Source organism: Caloenas nicobarica, chromosome 27 (genome assembly GCF_036013445.1).
Source record: "Caloenas nicobarica isolate bCalNic1 chromosome 27, bCalNic1.hap1, whole genome shotgun sequence".
NCBI classification, from domain to species: domain Eukaryota; kingdom Metazoa; phylum Chordata; class Aves; order Columbiformes; family Columbidae; genus Caloenas; species Caloenas nicobarica.
This window is the reverse complement of record NC_088271.1, coordinates 4,323,576-4,344,469: the sequence shown is the minus strand read 5'-3', so window position 1 is coordinate 4,344,469 and position 20,894 is coordinate 4,323,576. Positions and strand designations below refer to the sequence as shown.

Sequence of the window (20,894 nt, the reverse complement as noted above, 5' to 3'; positions counted from 1 at the left end):
CTCCTGCACTTTGCTTTCTTTGCTCTTTTTCCTGATAGTGCAGCAAAGCTCTGAGAGATTTGGGTTTTGTCTCTTCTTGGGCAAAATCAACAGATTTACTGCCTAAAGATCCAGGTTGGGCCAGATCTTGCTTATCATTGCAGAGTCCTGGGCTCAGAGAAGGTTGTGAGGGTGTTACTGAGGACATCACCTGCTTGGAGAAACCTTTTGTCCAGGAAGGGAAAGAGCAAGGGGAAAAAGGAAATGTGAGGAAACAATATTTCTGAGGGCAAGAAATGACAGAAGGGATGTGGTGTGAGGGTCAGAGGCTCAAAAGAGATCGATAAGGAGCTGGGGAGGGATGTTGAGCTCTGCCTGGACATCTCCAGGAGCCAGAAGGTGTAGAAAGGCTGCGTAGTGTGAACCTGTGTAGGAACATAGACTGCGAACTGGGCCATTCAGTCCAGATTTGTAAAGCGTTTGCTGCTGGAGACAACCAGATTTTATCAGATCATTTCAGGGATGCATCTATACCTTGACCTTACAACAGTTGAACTGGGAGGTGGATTTGGAGAAGAGTGAACAGCCAGGGAGTGGATTTATTTAGAGCACTTGCCAGCAATGAAACTGTCCACTGAAACACCCAGAGCTGCCCTGTTTTCACTGCGGTGGGACAGCAGGAGAGTTGGTGGCCGAGGTGTGCGGTGGACATCACACTTTGGTGGGACCTGTGCCTAGAAGGATGCTTTGTGCCTTTGGTCTGGTGCGGCTCTTCACCGAGACAGATGCTACCATCTAATCTTACCCAGGCAAGAACGAAATAGGTCAGTTTTCCAGAACCAGAGAACACATGATGGCATCATTGGTCCAGACTAAGTGTCCCCACTGCAGTATGAGGTTCCTTTTGCACCCTTTTTCCTTGCAAGCTAAGCACCATGGGTCATCTTGGGTGGGAGAAAGACCTTTGGCTATGTGCTTCTGTGTTGCAGATCCATCCTGAGCTGTTAATAACAGCCCTCAGGTCCTTTGTAGTCAGGCCCAGATGCCTTTTGCAAACAGTAATTTGTTTGGGTTTGGTCACTCGAGCTTCTCAGTTCCCATATGTGACAAGACACAAAGTGAGAGGAATCCTCACCCTTCAAAGTTCTCCCCTGGGAAGCGGTACCAGCACTTTCTATCCCTCCATCTCTCCCTGCCCCACCACCAAATAAACAAACCAGGTTTTCATCAGGATGAAAACTGCAAAATCACTCCCAGGTGCACGGCAGGTCTTGGGCACCTTGCACACATCCGAGAGAGGAAGTCATAGAATCATTCTGGTTAGAAAAGACCCTCAAGATCATCGAGTCCAACCATTAACCTGACACAGAGATGAGCCGTGCTGGATTGTCACTCTGAGAGTGCAGGTCCTGGTGTGGGGCCGCTCCTGCCATCAGGACACACACCCCAGGACATCCTGGCCCAGCCGGGCGGGTGCAGATTCTGCCAGAGCACAGCAAGAGAGTCCAGCTTAGAGTCGCTCCTGTCCCGCTATCACAAACAGACCAAACTCCATCTCTTGCTCTCCCTCTCCTGGCTGGACCTCATAAAGCACCTACAGCCTCCCTGAATCAGAGATTCCGACAGACCTGTGCCTCTATCCCCCACCTCTGCGCGCTGTCTAATCTCATGAGGAATTTTACCTCCTTCCTCGCCTGCAGCGTTATCTGATTTACTGAGGTTATTGTGCAAACCTATTCCCTTAACAGCTGCAGAGGAAGGTGAAACAAAACCACGGTGGCTTTGTGCTCATACCTCCAGCGTGTGGGTGGTCCTGCAGGAGGTCACAGAGGGACCGCAGGGACCCGCCGTTCTTTCCATCCACCCCTCTCTCTGCCCAAGGCAGCTCCAGATGAGTTTTCAATTAGTTGTGACCTTCATTTCTGAGAGAGATTATTACAAACTGCAGCAAAGACAGCTGAATTCAATAAACATTTGTCCAGATGAATACGGGCTGGACCGTTCCCTCCCTTACACAAACTGCTGTGACCTCCCTGCCTTGTCAAACTTGTCAGCACTTGTCTGCAGGGAAGGAGGCTGGGTTCTCCAAATCGCTCTTTGTCCCTGTATCACAGCTTTTGGGACAGCGAGCATCCCACAGGAGAAGAGAAGGAGCTGGGTGGGATCCGTCCTCTCTAATGGCCGAAGGGTTTATTCCAAACTACCACCCTCAGATCTAGAAGTTCACTTAGGCTCGGCCCTAAGCCCTCCCTTAGCTAAACTCCCATCAAGGGTTTGAGGTGCAGCTTTTCCAAATAGCCCCCGCTCTCCTGCCCTGGCTTGTTCACAGAGCAGGTCTTGGAATGACCTGAACACCCATGTGGCTTGGACTTCATTAGAATTAGGAGCTAATCCAGTGTTGCATTCAATCTCCTCATTCAAGTTTCCCTTCTCCTGGTCTGCCTTTCTTTCTGCAAGTCCCTTTGGTAGAGAAAGTTTCCTAAAAGGGACTAGTTCTTGCCGAACTCGGTGCTGTGGAATGGCGGAAAGGGCGTATCTGGGAAAAGACCTGCTGGTTTAGTCACCCTGGCTTTAAATGGGGTCACTGTCCTCTGCAGGTCGCTGAGCTGTGATTAGAGAAGAAATGTAACCACAGCCCACAGATCAAACAGCTCCATGCAATTAATTTCAATTATATTTCAGGAAAGTGTCAGCCTGCTGGCTAGTGTCAGTCTAGAGGCACAGATGACAAATCAGACTAGACTTTCCCCCTCATTAATTTACTTGAGAAAAAAGGACGGGAGATGAATGAGTGGAAGATTCCAGGTTTTCCTAGAGGACTTGGTGCCAGATGGAGCTTGCTAGACATGAGAAAGACCCTCAGTCTCCTGGGCCTTGTCCAGAAGCCACACACACCGAACACCGGTTCCAGGTTTGGTGTCTGTGGCTTTGGCCAGGCTCACAGGCTTTGACCACCATCCAGGGCTCATTCTCCAGTCCAGGGTGTGGGAACTAACTCAGGACCTGAAAAAGCATCCACTGGGAATGGGAGCAATCCAGCTGGGGATGCGGAATTGGGAACAGCTCCGTTTGTTTGGTGGGAGGTGCTGGGACCACTGGGACCTGGCGGGGAATGCTTCCTCATGGGAAGGCGGGGACATGGGACATTTGCCATTAAATCAGTTCTGGGAAGGAGAGTCAGGTCCTTGCCGGGCTTGAGATGTGTGGGACTGCACTGGACAGTGGTGACTGTGGAAAGGTCATAGAATATTTTGGGTTGGAGGGACCTTCCAAGCTCATCCCATCCAACCCCTGCCATGAGCAGGGACATCTGCACCAGCTCAGGTTGCTCAGAGCCCCGTCCAGCCTGGCCTGGGATGTCTCCAGGGATGGTTCATCCACCAGCTCTCTGGCCAACCTGGGCCAGTATTTTATCCTGAATCTCCTCTCCTTTAGTTGTATGATTCTATGATTCTAACCTCATGATCTGGGAGGATGAGGCAGAACAGGAGGTCAGAGTGGGACACTGGAAGGAGAAACCATTAGGAACAGCCAGCGAGGACCTGAGGAAGAGTACGGTGATAAGACGTTGTGAATGCATCTCCTTCTCTCCCTCTCCACAGACCAGCGGATCGGGACGTGTTTCTCAGCTCTGATCGGCGGGCGCTGCGCCGGGGACCTCCCCGGCCAGTACACCAAGATGCAGTGCTGCTGCGACTCCGGGCGCTGCTGGGCCATCGCTCAGACTCCGGAGATGTGTCCTGTCCGCGGCTCTGGTAAGTGTGACACAAAGGACCTCTCCTCTACACGCTGCTTGGTGGCTTCTGTGGCCCTGGGGGTACCCCAGGCTTGCACAGACGTGGAGAATCATCAACATTAACACCCAGAGAAAGGTCACACGGGGATGCTGGCTCTCCTACCTGGGTCTCATCTGAAGTTGAGCCAGCTGAGTTCAGCCAAGGCAAGAATTTATCCCTTTCCTCCTACCTCTTCAGCTCGCTTTGGCTCCTGCTGTAGCTGAACCTCAGGGCCAAACGAGGGTGAGCCCAGGAGGCCTTGAGGAGGCCCAGCATTGTAGATCGATCTCTCTGCCTGTCTTCTTCCATCGCCAGCTCTGAGCAGGGCAGAGCTTTAGTGTCTGGCACCCTCCTGTGTCCTGTCCTTCCCTGCATGAAGGGAGCCCCCAGTGCCAGCTGACCCACACACCCCGAGAAGCTGCTGCCAAACACCCTGGCAAGCTCTATCTCATCATCTGCTCCAGCCCAGAGGGTGTTAAAACCCTCCTCACCCATCTGTCCTGTTCCCATCAGCACCCACCCTCTTTTCTCCCCATCAATCCGTCTCCATCTCTCTGTTCTCTGCATTCTGGCAGAAGCAGGAGAGGGATCCAGGCACTCTTGGAAAAAGCGCTAAGGCAGCTGTTTTGTTTCAGATGAGTACCGCAGGCTTTGCATCGAAGGACTCCCAGTCGTGCCAGGGTTCCCTGGGAGCTTTCCAGGAATTCCTGGATTCGGGCCCAATGGTGTTGGGCCGGGACTCAACGGGCCTGGAGGCATCGGACCAAATGGGGCAAATGGACAAGGCGGGATCCCAGGTCTCCCTGGAATGGGCCCAGGAAGTTCAAGCATTGGTAATTAAAATGACTTTCTTACTGTGCTGACCCGATTTGGCTGCCTGTCTCAGAACACAGGCAGCGCGTCTGCCTGCGTGCTGGCCCGCTTCTCTGAGCCCTGCACACATGAGCAGAGCGCCTGTGCTCTTCGCCAGCTACAAGGTTTATTTTGACACGGGGGGAGCGGTGGGATGTGACATTAACGCTGTGCAGGATGCTGAGCCCAGAAGCAGATCAAACGGCGTCTGCTGGCAGAGCATGGGAGCCGAGGCTGGCTCCGGTGCAGAATATCTATCTAATTACCAAATAGGAACGAAGCTTTCATGTCACCACCTTGCTCTCTGCCTCTCCTAGACAAAACTGGTCTTCTCACCACCTTGCACGCCCCTCTCATGTGCATCCCCGGGTAGCCCTGCTAAGGGCTGAAGCCTGTGATCATGCACTGGGTGTTGATAAATATTGATTTCATCTTGCTTCTGAGAGGCTGTACCATCGTGTGCACATCAGTGGGGTAGGGCCAGGTACCACAGCGACTTCAGAGGCAGCTGAGTTTGCGTCAGCAGCCCCATGTGTGCAGGGCCCAGGAGCATCACTGGTCTGTCACCAACCCTGCTCCCTGGGGACAATCGGGGGAGCTGCAGTTCACTCCCTGATGTTGTCTCCATACTTTCCAGGAACCGCCACTTTGAATCAGACCATCGACATCTGCAAGCACTTCACTAACCTCTGCTTGAACGGACGCTGCATCCCCACCCCGTCCAGCTACCGCTGCGAGTGCAACATGGGCTACAAGCAGGATGTGCGCGGAGAGTGCATTGGTGCGTAGAGTATTAGTAATTGGAGTATAAGTAACTGGAGTAATTAGTAATTGGCGATTGCTTACTGATAGGTACTGCAGCGCCCAATTGCCATTCAGCCAGTTTCTCTAGACAAGTTTGCTGCCTACCAGCTCACATTTGCGACATCACTAAGAAACTGGTGAACCCTCTAGATTATCATCCACTCCTGCTAGTCCCTGTAGAGTCTAATGATACTGCAACAACGCAGCTTAGAACCACCAAAAGAGACTATGTGACACTGGGAGCAATGTTAAAAAGAACCTGGAGCACAGGTGGTGGTCTCCTCTGCCCTCCCAGTCAGAGGAAAGGGTTCCAGTTTAACATGTGAATGGCTGGCTGCACACCTGGTGTCTCACCACCTTCAGCATCGACCATTTCTTCCTCACATCCAGCCTGAATCTCCCTCCTTTAGTTTAAAACCATCACCCCCTGTCCTATCACAACAGGCCCTGCTCAAAAGTCTGTCCCCATCTTTCTTATTGGCCTCTTTTAAGTACAGAAAGGCTGCAATAAGGTCTCCCCAGAACCTTCTTTTCTCCAGCCCTTGTTGCCTGTCCTGGCAGTTTGCTGTGTGTAATGGTGACTCACAGGTTTGGGTTTTTCTCCTCGCAGATGTGGATGAATGCTCCAGCAGCCCCTGTGTGCATGGTGACTGCGTGAACACCCCCGGCTCCTACCACTGCAAGTGCCACGAAGGCTTCCAGAGCACCCCCACGAAGCAGGCGTGCATCGGTGAGTGTTCTCCGCCTGATTTCGGGAGGACGCAGGGTGCTGCGAGAGGGTCAGCAGGTTTATCAGAGACTCAGGTACCAAAGGAAAATGGCTGTAAAGGGAAAACAGAGTGAGGAGTCCCCAGCACAGGTGGGATTTCAGAACAACATAGTTGAATTGCCAAGTGTCCTGAAATCTGTCTAGGCGAAGGAGGTTTCCTTCACCTTTATCTACCTTAAAATTGGCTAGCAGCAATGAAGGAAGTTAGAGAGTCCTTTTCAAGAGCAGAGCACTATTTAAAGATGACAACACTTTGTTTCGAAAAAAGATAGGATTTTGAGGAATTTTTGTATCAATGTAAGGATTGTGATTTCTAGCAACGTTGTTCTGTCACTGTCTTGCAGCAAGATGGTGCTCTAGGTGAGGGACTGCTTAAAAAGAGTGATGGGAAGGTGATGTTCCATGTGAACAAGAAGCAAAGGCAAATTTCCCTCTCAGTGCCTGATCTTTGATTTTTTAAAATTTTTTTACTTATTTTGCTGTCTAGTGGCTTCTGCTGAAGGGGTTTCCAAAGCCCCACCCCACTTGCCTGACAATGTGAAAGGCTTTTCCTGATTTCCAAACTAAATCTTTTAAGATGAATTATTTCTGGCCATGAAAAATTACTTCATCGCTATCTCCTTTACGACATTTTTTTACATCTTGGGAAACTGCAACTTGTAACCCCGCTGTCACATCTCCCTTCTAGACTAAACAAATGCCATTCTCTCAATCTCTCATTGATAAGGTTTCCAAGCTTCTCATTGTCCTTGTTTTTATCTTCTCAGCTTTGTCCATTTTCTCTTTATCTTTTCTTGCCAAAATTGGATGTAGTTCTTCAGCTGTGACCTCTCTAGCTGTCAGGACAAGAAACTGGCCCATGTGGGTCGCACAGCTCTTCTGTTGAGGTTTCCTTCTGTGCAGGACCACCCTGTTGCATCTGTGATTCAGATCCTTTTCCGGCTGCCCTCAAGCTGATTTTTCCATGTTAGGAGAAGTCTCCATGGACTTGAACAGCCCTGGGATAGTTTGAACTGCAAAGGTGGCCCTGGGGCAGGAGGTTCACAAAGATGTCATGGAGGGGCTGAGATCCCAGAGCTCTAACCTCACAAATGTAATTCGTGCTGCCTCCAGAGCAGACAGAAAGCTTTCTCCACAGCTTTTCCATTTCCCAAAGTTTGCACAGAGATGGAGAGTGTGATTCTAGAGCAGGGCACACTCTGAGTGTCTCAGAGCACTTGCTTGGTTTTCTCATGCACCAGATTAAGCTGAAACGACTTCTCACTCCACCTGCCAATACTTTCTTCCATTTATTTCCCTGCCAGATATTGATGAGTGCATCATGAACGGAGTGATGTGCAGGAACGGCCGCTGTGTTAACACCGATGGCAGCTTCCAGTGTATCTGCAACGCTGGCTTTGAAATCACCCCCGATGGCAAGAACTGCGTTGGTAAGCTGTTTCCTGATCTGCCATCATCTGTGGCCTTGGAGAGGTTGAGACTGAGCTGCGACTATGTCCTCCTGGGTGATTAATCTGTGCTGTACTCCCTTCATCTCGGGCAGACACTGCTAGGGCAGACTACATCTTAAAATTAGAGGAGAGGATACAGTCACACTGAAATAGGAAGGCATTTTTGTAAGGGTGTTGGTGCTCCTGGAGTTTTTGGGGTCCAGGAGCATGAGCAGGACATTCTCCATCACTGTGAGAGTTGTTGCCTCCAGCATCAAGTGTGTAAGTCCTGTTGCGAGCTGCACCGACCAACCAGTGTACTGAGAGCAGTGGGGATGCAGCGGGACAGCTGAGGATTAGCACCCGCTGCCATAAGGAACAATTTGACCATGAGATGGGGGACAGGGAGTTTTTGAGCAGAGAAGACTCTTGCTGCAGCTCTCAGGCTCAGCTCATGTTCTCTGTTTGTCCTCCCTAGATCATGACGAATGTGCCACCACCAACATGTGCCTCAATGGGATGTGCATCAATGAGGACGGCAGCTTCAAATGTATCTGCAAGCCCGGCTTTGTGCTGGCTCCCAATGGGCGGTACTGTGTCGGTGCGTAGCTCCTCCAGCCTGGGCTCTGTCCTCTTCCCAGCCTGCTGTCCATGTTCCTGGAGACTTGTGATGTGTCTGAGGCCAAGGAGAGCTCAGAAAAACCAAAGCTGTTGCCAGACATCTGCTCTGCCACCAGAAATCAGCCCCTCTCAGCAGAATGGGCACAAAGGAAAATGTTCCTGCACCTCCATGGCTTTGGAGCAAATTAGAGCTTAAATCCTCTTCCTGAAGGAGGTTAAGTGGGGTTTTTAAGCTCTGTATGGCCAAAGTGAGCTGGCAGCAGTGATCTCCATGGCTTTCGCAGCCTCTACAGCATGTTCCACTACAGTTTGTGTGCCACCTCCCAAAGCCAGGGAGGTCAGGATGGGAAGGCAGAGTGAAGAAAGGGGATCACAGCATTTCTTTGATATGCTGCTGTGACACAGAATGAATTCTCTGGGCACTGCCCAATTAATAACAGAGCAGAGACAAAGCTACTCTGAGAAGGGGCTGGGTCTCAGGAGACTGAAGAAATCCAGATCCCTCTTCCTTCCCTTGAACCACAAGGGACAGCAGAGCACACAGGGGATGTGATGCTCTGAACTGCTCCTCTAGCTCCCTCTTGGTCTCCAGGTCTCCCTGAAAAATAGCCCAAAGCCCCTGTCTGTGTGTCCTGCTGCCCGTGGGTAGGTAACACCCGGTTTGTGCTTCTTCTTTCAGACATTGATGAGTGCGAGACGCCGGGAATCTGCATGAACGGCTGGTGCATTAACACCGAGGGCTCCTTCCGCTGCGAGTGCCTGGGGGGCCTGGCAATCGGGGTGGATGGACGGGTCTGCGTGGACACCCACATGCGCAGCACCTGTTACGGAGGCATTAAAAAGGGCACATGCGCTCGTCCCTTCCCAGGAGCCGTCACCAAGTCGGAGTGCTGCTGCGCTAACCCAGACCATGGCTTCGGAGAGCCCTGCCAGCCCTGTCCGGCCAAAAACTCTGGTGAACTTCTCTTCTATCCGAGCTTGCAAAAAGCCAGGAAAGTGTTCAGAGATATCTTGGGACCCTGGCATGTTCTTCTGAGATGGCCCAGGCAGCTTGGCAGTGACATGATGAGGTTCTCAGGGACATGTTTTAGTGTCAGTGTTGGGTTAATGGTTGGGCTTGATGATCTTGAGGGTCTCTTCCAACCAAAGTGATTCTATAGGAAAGCCATAGGTCAGGGAGAGGGATGCCATACATCAACAAATTTAGGTTGGATCCATGAATCTGATGCTGATCTCACTGCAGGGATTCTCACAGTGCTGGGCTACTAACTGCCAGTATCAGCTCTAAAACAGATACTGCATAAATATAAACAGACACTGCTTGGAAGCTCAGAGCTGACATTTTAACAAACAATAATCCAACACTACCCAGAATTAATGTCCCTGTGCGTGAACTGGCTAGAAAACCTAATGTTGTGCTTTCTCCACAGCTGAATTCCAGGCTCTCTGCAGCAGTGGCATTGGAATAACAGCTGATGGCAGAGGTATGTGCATCCCGTGTCCTATATCCCAGACGGGCACATCTGATGTCGGTCTCAGCTCTTTAACTGAGTGTGCGTGTGTCCGTGTGACTGTGGGAGCGTGTGCTGTGAGAGACTTGGCACTGAGGAGGTTGTGCGAGAAAATCAGCACATTACGCCTGTGTACGTGAGAGCTGGTTGTGAGTAAGCGCAGGGCAGCTCGCATAGCCTGGGTGGGTGGGAGTGCGTGTTCATGAGTTCTGTGGGTGGGATGTGAGCTCGGGCGCAGGGGGAGGGGGGATCTGGGTGTCTTTTCTCCTCCCTAAAGCACCATGAGTTAACGTTGAGCAACCATCTCCGAGGGCTGTGCCTTGAATCAAGCAGTTGATTCCTGGCACCCTGCAGGAGCTACATTTCTGGGGATGCACACGTGGGGTTTGGCTTCCCTCCCTGCTTTGATGGGAATGAAGAGCGTGACCAATTGCATCCTCTTGCTTGTTTGCCCTCCAGCTCCCTTGGTTTCAGGAGAAGAGGGTTCACGGTCTCCCAGGGAGGTGATAAGCGCGTGTTGGGATGTGTTGCCAAGGGGCTACTTTGAATTCGACGGCTGCACAAGAGGTCAGGCTGGCGGCTGCGCTGCCAGCCCTGGGCAGTGCTTGGATCAGCAGGGAGAGCACAAAGCAGCCAGACAGCTCCGGCCTTGCAAAGCTTTCTAAATGGGAACGAGCCAGAGGCAAAAACCCTCGTGGCTTCTTGGGCTTCTTTCCAGGGCACCGTGTCTTGGCTGAAGTCAGTCTCAGGCTAACGCTAAGATGCTTTCTAGCAAGAAGCGAACGTCAGACATGCTCTGGTCGGTCCATTGCTGCCCACAGCCAGGGCTGTGTGCACTCAGCGCTCTCCAGAGTTGTGTTTGCCTGGGGGTGTAACTGAACTCCAGCTACATGGAGACAAAGGCCAGTAGTGTCCGGGAAGCCCTGGCCTGGGTGGGAAGTTTAGATTGCATATTAGGAAAAATCTCTTCTCAGAAAGGGTTGTCGGGCATTGGAACAGGCTGCCCAGGGCAGTGGTGGAGTCACCATCCCTGGAGGGGTTGGACAGACGGAGATGAGGTTCTCAGGGACATGGGGCAGTGCCAGGGGTGGGTTATGGTTGGACTCCATGATCTTGAGGGGCTTTTCCAACCAAAACCACTCTATGATTTCTGCTGAGAGGTGCCCCAGCTGGCTCTTGCCACCAAGGAGCAATGAAGAATTAGGAGGTAGAAGTTTTCTGTATTTGTATTTGCTGTGGCCCATCTCATTTGACTTCTTTCTCTGTGCAGACATCAACGAATGTGCCCTCAATCCAGACATCTGCCCCAATGGCATGTGCGAGAACCTGCGTGGGAGCTACCGCTGTATCTGCAACCTGGGCTACGAGTCAGATCCCACGGGCAAGAACTGCGTGGGTGAGTTCAGGGGAGAGGGTGGCACGCACAGCATGAAGCGTGAACCCAGTGTGTGAGGCTGGGAGCCAGATGCAGACCTGGAAAGGGCTGTGGGGCATTGGAACAGGCTGCCCAGGGCAGTGCTGGAGTCACCATCCCTGGAGGGGTTGAACAGACGGAGATGAGGTTCTCAGGGACATGGGGTAGTGCCAGGGCTGGGGGAACGGTTGGACTTGATGATCTGGAGGGTCTTTTCCAACCAAAATGATTCTGTGATCCCTGAGGTCCCCCGTCCTGGCTCCGCTCTCAGTATGTTCTGTTTGTGGACTCTTTTGGGGACAGGACCTGCTGCCCAGCATTGCCATTGAGGGTCTTTTCCTTCCAAAATGATTCTATGATTCTATGAAGAGCACAAGGTGCTATCCAAGAAACTACTCTTACGATTTAACATCCATTCTGCGTTGTATTGCTTTGAGGCTGATGCTGCATCTCTGCCTCTCAGGCTGCCAGAGCTCTGTAGGGCTGGCAGAGTAGAAGGGCGGACGCTGCTGGTATAGCTCAAACCCCATCTCTCTGCCCGCAGACGTTGATGAATGCACCGTCAACCGTTTGCTGTGTGACAATGGACTGTGCCGCAACACACCCGGCAGCTACACCTGCACCTGCCCCAAGGGCTTTGTCTTCAGGACGGAGACAGATACCTGTGAAGGTAACGTGACTCTGAATGCAAGGGACAACATCTTCACTAGATGTTAAGCATGAGACATTGCTTAAAGTCCCGCCTGAAAGGGAGCTCAAGGTCTAACATGTCTTTTGTTCCCTTTTGACCGCAGTGGTTTAAACTGGAGCAGGTCCAGGCTTTGGGTTTGTGGGTTTTGGGTTTTTCTTTTTCCTAGGCAGAAATTTCACAGTTCATTCAAAATGGTGGTCATCCTAACCCAGAACATCTGGGCTTTTCAATGCCTGAAAACCAGGACAATTTCCTCTAGGCCCCCAAAATTTTAGCTAAAACCTGACCAAAATTGCAAGTTTTGGGGATTTGATTGCAAGCTTAGAGTTTGGAGTGGGGGAAATTGTTTCCCGACCACAAAATCCTCGAACATTTGATAACTGGTACTTTGCACATAAATGTCTGTTTGGAGAAAAAAATTGATTTTCTGTAAAGAAGGTGAAAAATGGCACACATCTGGTTCAGACAGGTACATGAAGGCCAAATCCAACGCTGTGGCTGCTCCTGTCTTAGCCAGGAGCAACCCTGAGCGAGTCCTTCATTCCTCAGTAGTCCCACCAACCAGTCTCAATCCCTCTGTTCCCTCAATCCTGAAGAAGGTCAGTGATTTCGTGGTCTCTGCTGTCAGTGCCCACTCCCTTGAGGTGGTGCACGCTTGAGTTGTACGTGCAGGACACTTATGGCCTGGCCTGATGATCCTCTGAACAGCTGAAAAACTCTTTTCTTCATGTTCTTTGCTTCTCATCTCCCCCCGAAAACTGGGTCCCATGACACTCAGGACAGTGACGTTCGCTTTCTTCCTGCAGATATCAATGAGTGCACCTCTAACCCTTGTGTGAATGGCGTCTGCAGGAACAATGCTGGCTCCTTTGCTTGCGAGTGCTCCCCAGGCAGCAAGCTGGACCCCAGTGGCACCATCTGCGTGGGTGAGGATGTGACCTTCTAGAGGCTGTTCTGATACCACCAGTGCTCGTCATCACCCCTTGTTGTTCATCTGAAGTGTGTCCTGTGCTCCTGGTTTGGGGATGGTGATCCTTTGCAGCCTTTCTTTCTCACCTAGTGTTTCTGTAACAATTAACACCTCTCTTAATGATCTAGGAAGCCCAAAAAGCTGCACCTGTGCTCTGAGCAGCATGTGTCAGACACAGAAATCCCCAACTATGCTGCAGGAAGACGAAGCACAGACATGGGCTCCCAGGGGATGCTGGTGGGTTCTCATCCACCAGATGGGTTTGTGGTGTGCTGACATTAAGGCACGTCAGTATGAAGTAGATCCCTCTCAACAAGATGATAAGAAAGTCCCTGCTCCCCACTCCTAGATGGTCAGGGCCTTGCAAATCATCACAGGGACAGCTGCAAAGAAAGGAGGTTGTAGCGTGGAGGGTGTTGGTCTCTTCTCCCAAATAACAAGGGATAGGATGAGAGGAAATGGCCCCAGGTTGTGCCAGGGGAGGTTGAGTTTGGATCTTGGGAACAATTTCTTCCCCAAAGGGCTGTCGGGCACTGGAACAGGCTGCCCAGGGCAGTGGTGGAGTCACCATCCCTGGAGGGGTTGGACAGACGGAGATGAGGTTCTCAGGGACATGGGGCAGTGCCAGGGGTGGGTTATGGTTGGTCTCGATGATCTTGAGGGGCTTTTCCAACCAAAATGATTCTGTGATTCAGTTGTATCACAGAAATACTGCTGCACAGCTCAGCAGTGGGACAGGGCTCCAGGGAGCAGCACAGTTGTGTCCGCGTTGCAAAGCACTTGGCCCCACAGCCTAAAAGACAAAGTGACACCAGAGAGCAACAGTCACATCGCAGCTCAGGAACAGTTTCTCTGAGCTGCTTCTTGTGGCAGCCTGGCTCCCAAAGAGCTGGGGACCTCCGTCAAGGAGCAGCTCTTCGCTCACATCTTCACTTTGCCCCTACAGACAGCATGAAAGGGACGTGCTGGCTGAACATCCAGGATGGACGTTGCGAGGTGAACATCAACGGGGCCACACTGAAATCCGAGTGCTGTGCCACACTGGGGGCTGCGTGGGGCAGCCCCTGCGAGCGCTGCGAGATCGGTGAGTCTCTGCTCGGCGCAGGGATCGGGAAGGCAGGAGGCAGCCCATTTCTTTGCTGACATTCCTCTGTTTTTAATTCCAGATACTGCCTGTCCCCGAGGATATGCTAGGATGAAGGGGGTGACGTGTGAAGGTAAAGTGCTGCAGGACACAGAAGGCTTTTTTTTTTTTTAATTGGGAACATGGTCATTGTTTATTTGTTGCCATCCTGCATCTTTGAGTCTGGGGGGGGATCTACACTTCCTGGCACTTTGTTGGACTCTCTCCAGTATGTCCCTCTCTCATACTGGGGAGCCCAGAACTGGACATGGCACTCCAGGTGTTGCCCCACCAGCGCAGAGCAGAGGGGAAGGATCCCATCCCTTGGCTTACTGGCCGCACTCCTCCTAACGCAGCCCAGGATCCCATCAGCCTTTTTTGCAGCAAAGGCAGATTGCTGACTCACGTTCAACTTGGTGTCTACCGGGACGCTCAGGTCCTTTTTCTGCCAAGCTGCTGGGTGACCCCCAGTATCTCTTGGTGCGTGGGGTTGATCATCCCCAGGGGCAGCCAGTTTTCAGTCCACCTCACTCTTTGCTCATCCAGTCTGTACATCAGCAGCTTGTCTATGAAGATCTTATGGGACATAGTGTCCAAGACCTTACTGAAGGCTTGGTAGACAATGTCCACCACTCTTCCATCACCTACCAGGCCAGTCGTTTAATCGCAGAGGTTTATCAAGCTCATCAATCATGACTTCTTCTTGGTCAGTTCATGCTGACTACTACTGATGATTTTCTTGCCATTCATGTGCCTGGCAATGGGTTTCCAGGTTTAGCTGCTCCATCAGCAGCACTCACGTTTGTGAGTCCTGGTGCTGCTCTGCCAATGCTGTGCCAACTATGGATGTGGCAACAGGACCACCCTGTCTGTCTGTCTCTGACGAGGTTTTGTAATGCAACCTCCTTGCAAAAGCGTCTGGGCATGGCTCTATGCATGGAGCATGTGTTTTTCATTGTGACAGGTTGCCAGTTTTAGGTTGGTGGGCAGCTCTGGGCTCCTTCTGTCTCCTCCAGGAGCCCCTCAAGGCCCCACTGGGTTGGCGATATTCCACTCCCATGTCTGTATCTCTTGCTTTTGTGTCGGCAGATGTGAACGAGTGCGAGGTCTTCCCTGGCGTCTGCCCTAATGGACGCTGTGTGAACACGGCCGGCTCCTTCCGCTGCGAGTGTCCGCAAGGACTGACCCTTGATGGCACTGCCAGGACATGTGTGGGTAAGGACACATCTCACCCAGCCCCTGGCCCCTGCTCAGCCCCCTCCACAGAGATCCAACCACCCCCTACCCAGTTTGAAATTACTATATCTCTGGAACTGCCCATGAATGAAACTCTTACAGTCTGTAAAGCAAGTGAAGAGAACATAGAGCATTTATAAAAAGGTTGCTGAAACTTTTTAACTCATGAAACTGTTTGTAAATTTTTGTGTAATTGTAACACGTTGGGTCCATCTTTTTGAAGCGCCCTGTATTACGTCTCTCATAGCATCCCAAATAAGGTGGCCTCATCCAAATGGCCCATACCTGGGCATTGTTTGGAGGATGCTGCAGCCAGAGCTCTTGCAGGAACTTTGCTAACCATGTCATAGAAAATGGTATCCCTGGTTTTACCAGAGGTTGAGCGCTGCGGGGGCTGAGCTCTGCTCTCTCACCAGACGTGCGCATGGAGCAGTGCTACATGAAGTGGGATGAAGACGAGTGCACGGAGCCTCTGCCGGGCAAGTACCGGATCGACATGTGCTGCTGCTCCGTGGGCTCCGCCTGGGGCATCGATTGTGAAGAATGTCCCAAGGTTGGCTCCAGTGAGTACAAAGCCATCTGCCCGAGGGGACCCGGCTTTGCCAACCGAGGAGATGTGCTATCAGGAAGACCCTTCTACAAAGGTGAGAAGAAAGAGGAGAGCTACAGCCCAAAGAACCTGCTGCCTGCCCTGAGAGCCCAGGTTCATTGCAGACATCCCCTCCCTGTAACACTGCTATTGTGCCTTCACCCACAGATGTGAACGAATGTAAAGTCTTCCCTGGCCTGTGCACTCATGGGACTTGTCGAAACACCATTGGCAGCTTCAGGTGTCTCTGTGGCAATGGCTTTGCTTTGGATGCGGAGGAAAGGAACTGCACAGGTAAGGGAAGAGTAACCCCCCTCCAGACCACTCTTGCTGCCTTGCCTGCTTCGTGGGACGTTTAGCATGATGGTGGAACCTGGAGGAGTCGTGGCAGTTATCTCGGGGACGTGCTGAGAAGCCAAAGGCAGGACCATGAGCTCCTCCTTCTCTTGGGATGAAGGATCAGTCCTGCACCAATGCAAAAGCTTAACTGCTGTCTCTCTCTTCAGGAAAAAGAGTTCCTTGGTGTGCTGGATCAGACTTGCCAGTCCTTGTAATTGAGTTTGATGTGCAGAACAGGCAGCCCAGTGCCGGCTGCGATGGTGCTTGTAGCCTGCGCTGCCTCCTCCAGCTGGTCTTGTCCCCACAGACATCGACGAGTGCCGCATCTCGCCGGACCTCTGTGGCCACGGCACCTGTGTCAACACACCGGGCAGCTTCGAGTGCGAGTGCTTCGAAGGCTACGAGAGCGGCTTCATGATGATGAAGAACTGCATGGGTAAGGACTTGTCCCTGGGCAGGGCAGCACTATCACTCTTTTACAACAGGGGAGAAACTACCTGGTGCCAGATCTGTCAAAGGGGCCAAAACTGGGAACCGTCCCTCAGAGATGGTTTGTGAGGTCCTCCTGGAACAGAGGCCGGAGCCTGTGCCAAGCACCGGGGCTGGTGGTGCCCCATGGGCTGGGGAAGGAGACCAGCAGTCCAGGCCAGCTTTCTGAGGACTCTGGGTGTAGCGCCAGGCCCAGGGGGGCATCCTGGGCTCTTCTTGCCATGGTGCTCATGGGACATCGTTGATTCTGCCCTGCCACCTCCTGGCCACCGTTCCTTCAGCTGTGAGAGCCCCCAGGGCCACCAGCCAGCTTTTCTCAAGTTCTTTCCTATCCCTTTCCTGCTTGCTATACCCAAAGAGTATAGCAAGGTTTATCCCTGCTATGTTGCCTTCCTTTTTTTTATGTAAATCTAGGGCCTTATATCTCTTTTTCCATCTCATACAATGTTCATTCTTCATTTTGTGCTCTTCCTTCACTTGCACCTTCCTTCTTGTTTCAGCCACCAGCAGCTGGAGTTTGAGCCTGGCATTGCCACACAGGATCCCTGCCTGGTATTTTCATTCCTGCTCTGTAGGGAGATGGCAACCTTTATTCTGGGGATTGGCGAGTCCACAGTGGAGCTCTGCCAGCCCAGCAGCTTGAACTCGGTGACTCTGAGCTCCCGTTCTCCTCCACACTTGGCTGTTTCCCTTGTGTGACGTCTCATCTCCCTCTGCTTCTTTTCAGCCTTGTGTTTACCCATCTATTATTTATTCTGCCACTGATTATTTACATATCCACACTCTAAACCTACAACCATTTCCAGACATTATTAATATCATATGTTCAACACTTGCATGAAACCATTTATTTTAAAACACCATTGCAGAATGTTTCTCAACTCGTAGATCTTTTTCTCTGGTACCCCATCCATGCCACCATGGTTATCTTCTTAACTTGGTTCATCTACGTGCCCTAAATGATGTCCCACATACCACATTGATCATTTTAATCCAGTTACATGTAGCTTGGTCCTGTTTCTAGATAATTTATGTTCTTTGCAAGTAGCTGTCAGTTATATCATCACATCACTACTGAGATTAGTAGACCTATTATTGCCATTCCTTTACAAGGATGGAGATATAAATATGTTAAGCTTTGGTCTCTATAGCACTCTGTGGCTTCCTGTTGTCATTGCCCATCCTACAGCCATGTGCAATTAAATCAAATACCTCCACTGGCGTGAGAACTTGGAGATAAACCTTGCTCAGCAAGAGGTTCACTATTTGATAGCTTGTGTCTCTTCCGACTCTGAATCTTGCTGATTTATCCAATTTTTCTTGGGTTGCTTTCCACTGAGTCTTTTCCAAAATTACTTGCAACCTGGTATCATATATGATATGTAATCAAATGCTGCTGTTTCCGCATCTTTCTTTAGGATCTGCAGCAATTTCATACCAGCCTCAACCATTAATCAGGCCTCTGTCCAGTTCCCCAAATGTTTACACAGTCAAGTCCTTCATAAGAGATTCTGATAGACCATCTGCATTCCTCTCTATTCCCACTTAGATTTGTAAGGACTTCCTTTCGCCTGCCCCTTTAATCGTCCTTTATCCTCAGATAATTCTTTACAGCTCCTCCCATCTGGCCAATGCTTGTTTTTATTCTGTCAGATCCTCATCTGTTTTCAATTTAATAATTCTTGTTTGTAGCTTAAAAAAATAAAATCCCATCAATGACCTCAGTGCCTCAGTTTGTCTCCAACAAGTCAGCCAGACTCTTGCTGTCCTCTAATTCCTGGCATACCGTGTTCCTATTCCCTGTCTAGCCAGATTCACTTGTCTGACTGACCTAGTCTTAATATTCTGCTCTTTCTACTTTGGCTTGGACTTTCAAACCACATCAATCTGTGGCACGATTCAATGCCATTTATTTATTTTTCATATTTGATTCTCTGAGTTCTTTAAAATATATCACCGCTCTACCACTGGCATGGTTTTCTGCCTTTTCTGTAGAATGTGTATGTGGGTTATCACAGTTCACACCGATCATCTTCCTCCTTCTCCTCCTCCATTTCTGAGATACTGAGAATGTCACAGTCCCCACTGATGGCCTGCTCATTTTTTTTTTTTAATTCTTGCATTTATTAACTTTTCTATCACTTCTTAAAAATTATTTTTAATGCCAGTAGCCTGGTTTCCTCTTTGCTTGGCTGGATCGTATCTCTCTCACAGAAGTTGCATTTACTTCAGGAATTTCTCCAGTTCCTAGTAAATTCAATCCCCTTGTCCATATGTGATTTTTTTCAGAAATGTACAGACTATTTCCTAGCCCTGTGTGTGTGATACTGGAACTACTCTTAAGGCTGTTACCAAGACAGCCGGTTTTTTAGTCTTCTGTCAAAGAAACTACACATTTTCCAAGGAACTCTCCCTCTGCTGATAGGACTTGTGAAAATGTACTAAGATGGGTGGGATGTGAGCTGGGAACTGTCCTTCTAGTCCTTGCTGGCTCGTCTGCACAAAGCCAATAACTTCTTTCCTCCTGACGTTCCACTTTATGTTCTAGTGAGCTCAAGGCAAGAGTTGCAACTTCCCAAAATGCAAAGTTCAACCATAAATCCATGGGACTCCCCCAAGCCCTGCGTTTGCTGTTCCATTAATTTTGTGATATCCCTCTGTTTTGGGATATATAGAATCATTGCGGTTGGAAAAGATCTCTAAGATCATTGAGTCCAACCGTTAAATCTCTCTCGTGATGGGACTGTGGTACGTGGCACCAGCACCACCCCATTAGCTGGAAAACCCAGCTGAAGGGGACAATCCACCACATTTTGTGTTGTTCTCTGCAGATATCAACGAGTGTGAGCGGGACCCGCTGCTGTGCCGAGGTGGGATCTGCATGAACACAGATGGCAGCTTTGAATGCATCTGCCCCCCTGGCCACGAGCTGACGTCTGAAGGGAACACTTGCGTAGGTGAGATGATGGAAAGTGCAGTTGTGACCAGAGCCTGTTCAAGGAGGATGGTCCAGGGAGACTTGGATCTCATACTGGACACATGAAGTGGGTAGAACACACTCGTCCAGGGAGGACTGAGGTCACTCCCAGGGTTCTGTTGATTTGTGATGTCTCTTTTATCTGCTCTTCACTGAAGACCGACACATGGGGCAATGCCAAATTGAGTGTGCTACCAAGGATGGGTACCAAATGATGCTCAATGTGGCATCGGCATGGCTGGCTGCTCAAACTGCTTTTCCCACCATAGATATCAACGAGTGCTCCCTTAGTGACAACCTCTGTCGCAACGGCCGCTGCGTCAACGTCATCGGTACCTACCAGTGTGCCTGTGATTCGGGCTTCCAGGCCACACTGGACCGGCAAGGCTGTGTCGGTGAGTGCTGCCCTTTGGCAAATGGCCGTGCCAAGACCCTGGTACGGATCCAGAACTCCACTGGCCTCACACCTCTTGTAATGCTCGGTGGGTGTCTGAGGGTAGGACATGGGGGGAACCTCCTGGCTGAGCTACGGCCAGGTTGGTGCTACTGGTGGGAGGCTGTCATCAGCTGTGACACTTCTGTGAACTGCAAAGGGTTGGCAGAGAAGGCAAGAGGTGCTTTGTTCTGGCTGGAGGAGCTTTGTTTCCTCTTCAGCACCTCTCCCACCCTGTCTCTGTGTACTGCGTTGTGTCTGAGCAGCTGCCTGACCTTTCCCTTCTCCTCAGACATCGACGAGTGCACCATAACCAACGGCGGCTGTGACACGCATTGCTCCAACTCGGAGGGCAGCTACGAATGCAGCTGCAGCGAAGGTTACGCATTGATGCCGGACAAGAGATCGTGTGCAGGTGAGCGGTCAGCTTGGCTCTTATAGATGCTGCCCAGGGACCTCTGCATCCATGGCTGGTCAGCCACAGTGTTGGCTTCAGAGTGAGGTGGTCTCTGGTTTAAGTCACTTCCAGAGAGGTGATTTCCCTTCACAGATGTTTTTGCTTTGCACTGCAATGTCCAACTCCTCATCACAGGCTCCAGAGTTCTGTAATTACATAGAATCATCCCTCTAGCAGCTGTACGTGAAGATCGTTAATGGTTAGACTCAATCTTAAAGGTCTTTTTCAACCAAAATGATTCTACGATCATCGAAGGATGATGCCTGATCTCAGCAGAAAATGGTGGCTTTTGTCTGGAAAACTTTTAATAACATTCCACATAAATTTAAATTCAATGCTAGCACGTCCACTAGTATGAAATTTTAGAGCCACTATATGCAAAATATTTGAAATGCTTTTATCTTCATGATGTTGAGAACATTTAGAAGCAAGTA

At 50.6% G+C, this 20,894-nt stretch overlaps 1 protein-coding gene across 1 annotated transcript in view; it reads left to right on the top strand.

The window, feature by feature from the left end:
• Positions 1 to 20,894, top strand: part of LOC135999287 (fibrillin-2-like) — an 87,591-nt gene that overhangs the window by 46,981 nt on the left and 19,716 nt on the right. The window contains exons 9-28 of the mRNA XM_065652858.1: positions 3,582 to 3,734; positions 4,391 to 4,588; positions 5,245 to 5,388; positions 6,022 to 6,141; positions 7,485 to 7,610; positions 8,089 to 8,211; positions 8,911 to 9,186; positions 9,662 to 9,715; positions 11,013 to 11,138; positions 11,701 to 11,826; positions 12,654 to 12,773; positions 13,764 to 13,901; positions 13,984 to 14,034; positions 15,030 to 15,155; positions 15,593 to 15,820; positions 15,934 to 16,059; positions 16,412 to 16,540; positions 19,425 to 19,550; positions 19,840 to 19,965; positions 20,296 to 20,418. Coding sequence (XP_065508930.1) covers positions 3,582 to 3,734; positions 4,391 to 4,588; positions 5,245 to 5,388; positions 6,022 to 6,141; positions 7,485 to 7,610; positions 8,089 to 8,211; positions 8,911 to 9,186; positions 9,662 to 9,715; positions 11,013 to 11,138; positions 11,701 to 11,826; positions 12,654 to 12,773; positions 13,764 to 13,901; positions 13,984 to 14,034; positions 15,030 to 15,155; positions 15,593 to 15,820; positions 15,934 to 16,059; positions 16,412 to 16,540; positions 19,425 to 19,550; positions 19,840 to 19,965; positions 20,296 to 20,418 — 2,739 coding nt within the window. The remainder of the gene's footprint in view (positions 1 to 3,581; positions 3,735 to 4,390; positions 4,589 to 5,244; positions 5,389 to 6,021; positions 6,142 to 7,484; positions 7,611 to 8,088; positions 8,212 to 8,910; positions 9,187 to 9,661; positions 9,716 to 11,012; positions 11,139 to 11,700; positions 11,827 to 12,653; positions 12,774 to 13,763; positions 13,902 to 13,983; positions 14,035 to 15,029; positions 15,156 to 15,592; positions 15,821 to 15,933; positions 16,060 to 16,411; positions 16,541 to 19,424; positions 19,551 to 19,839; positions 19,966 to 20,295; positions 20,419 to 20,894) is intronic.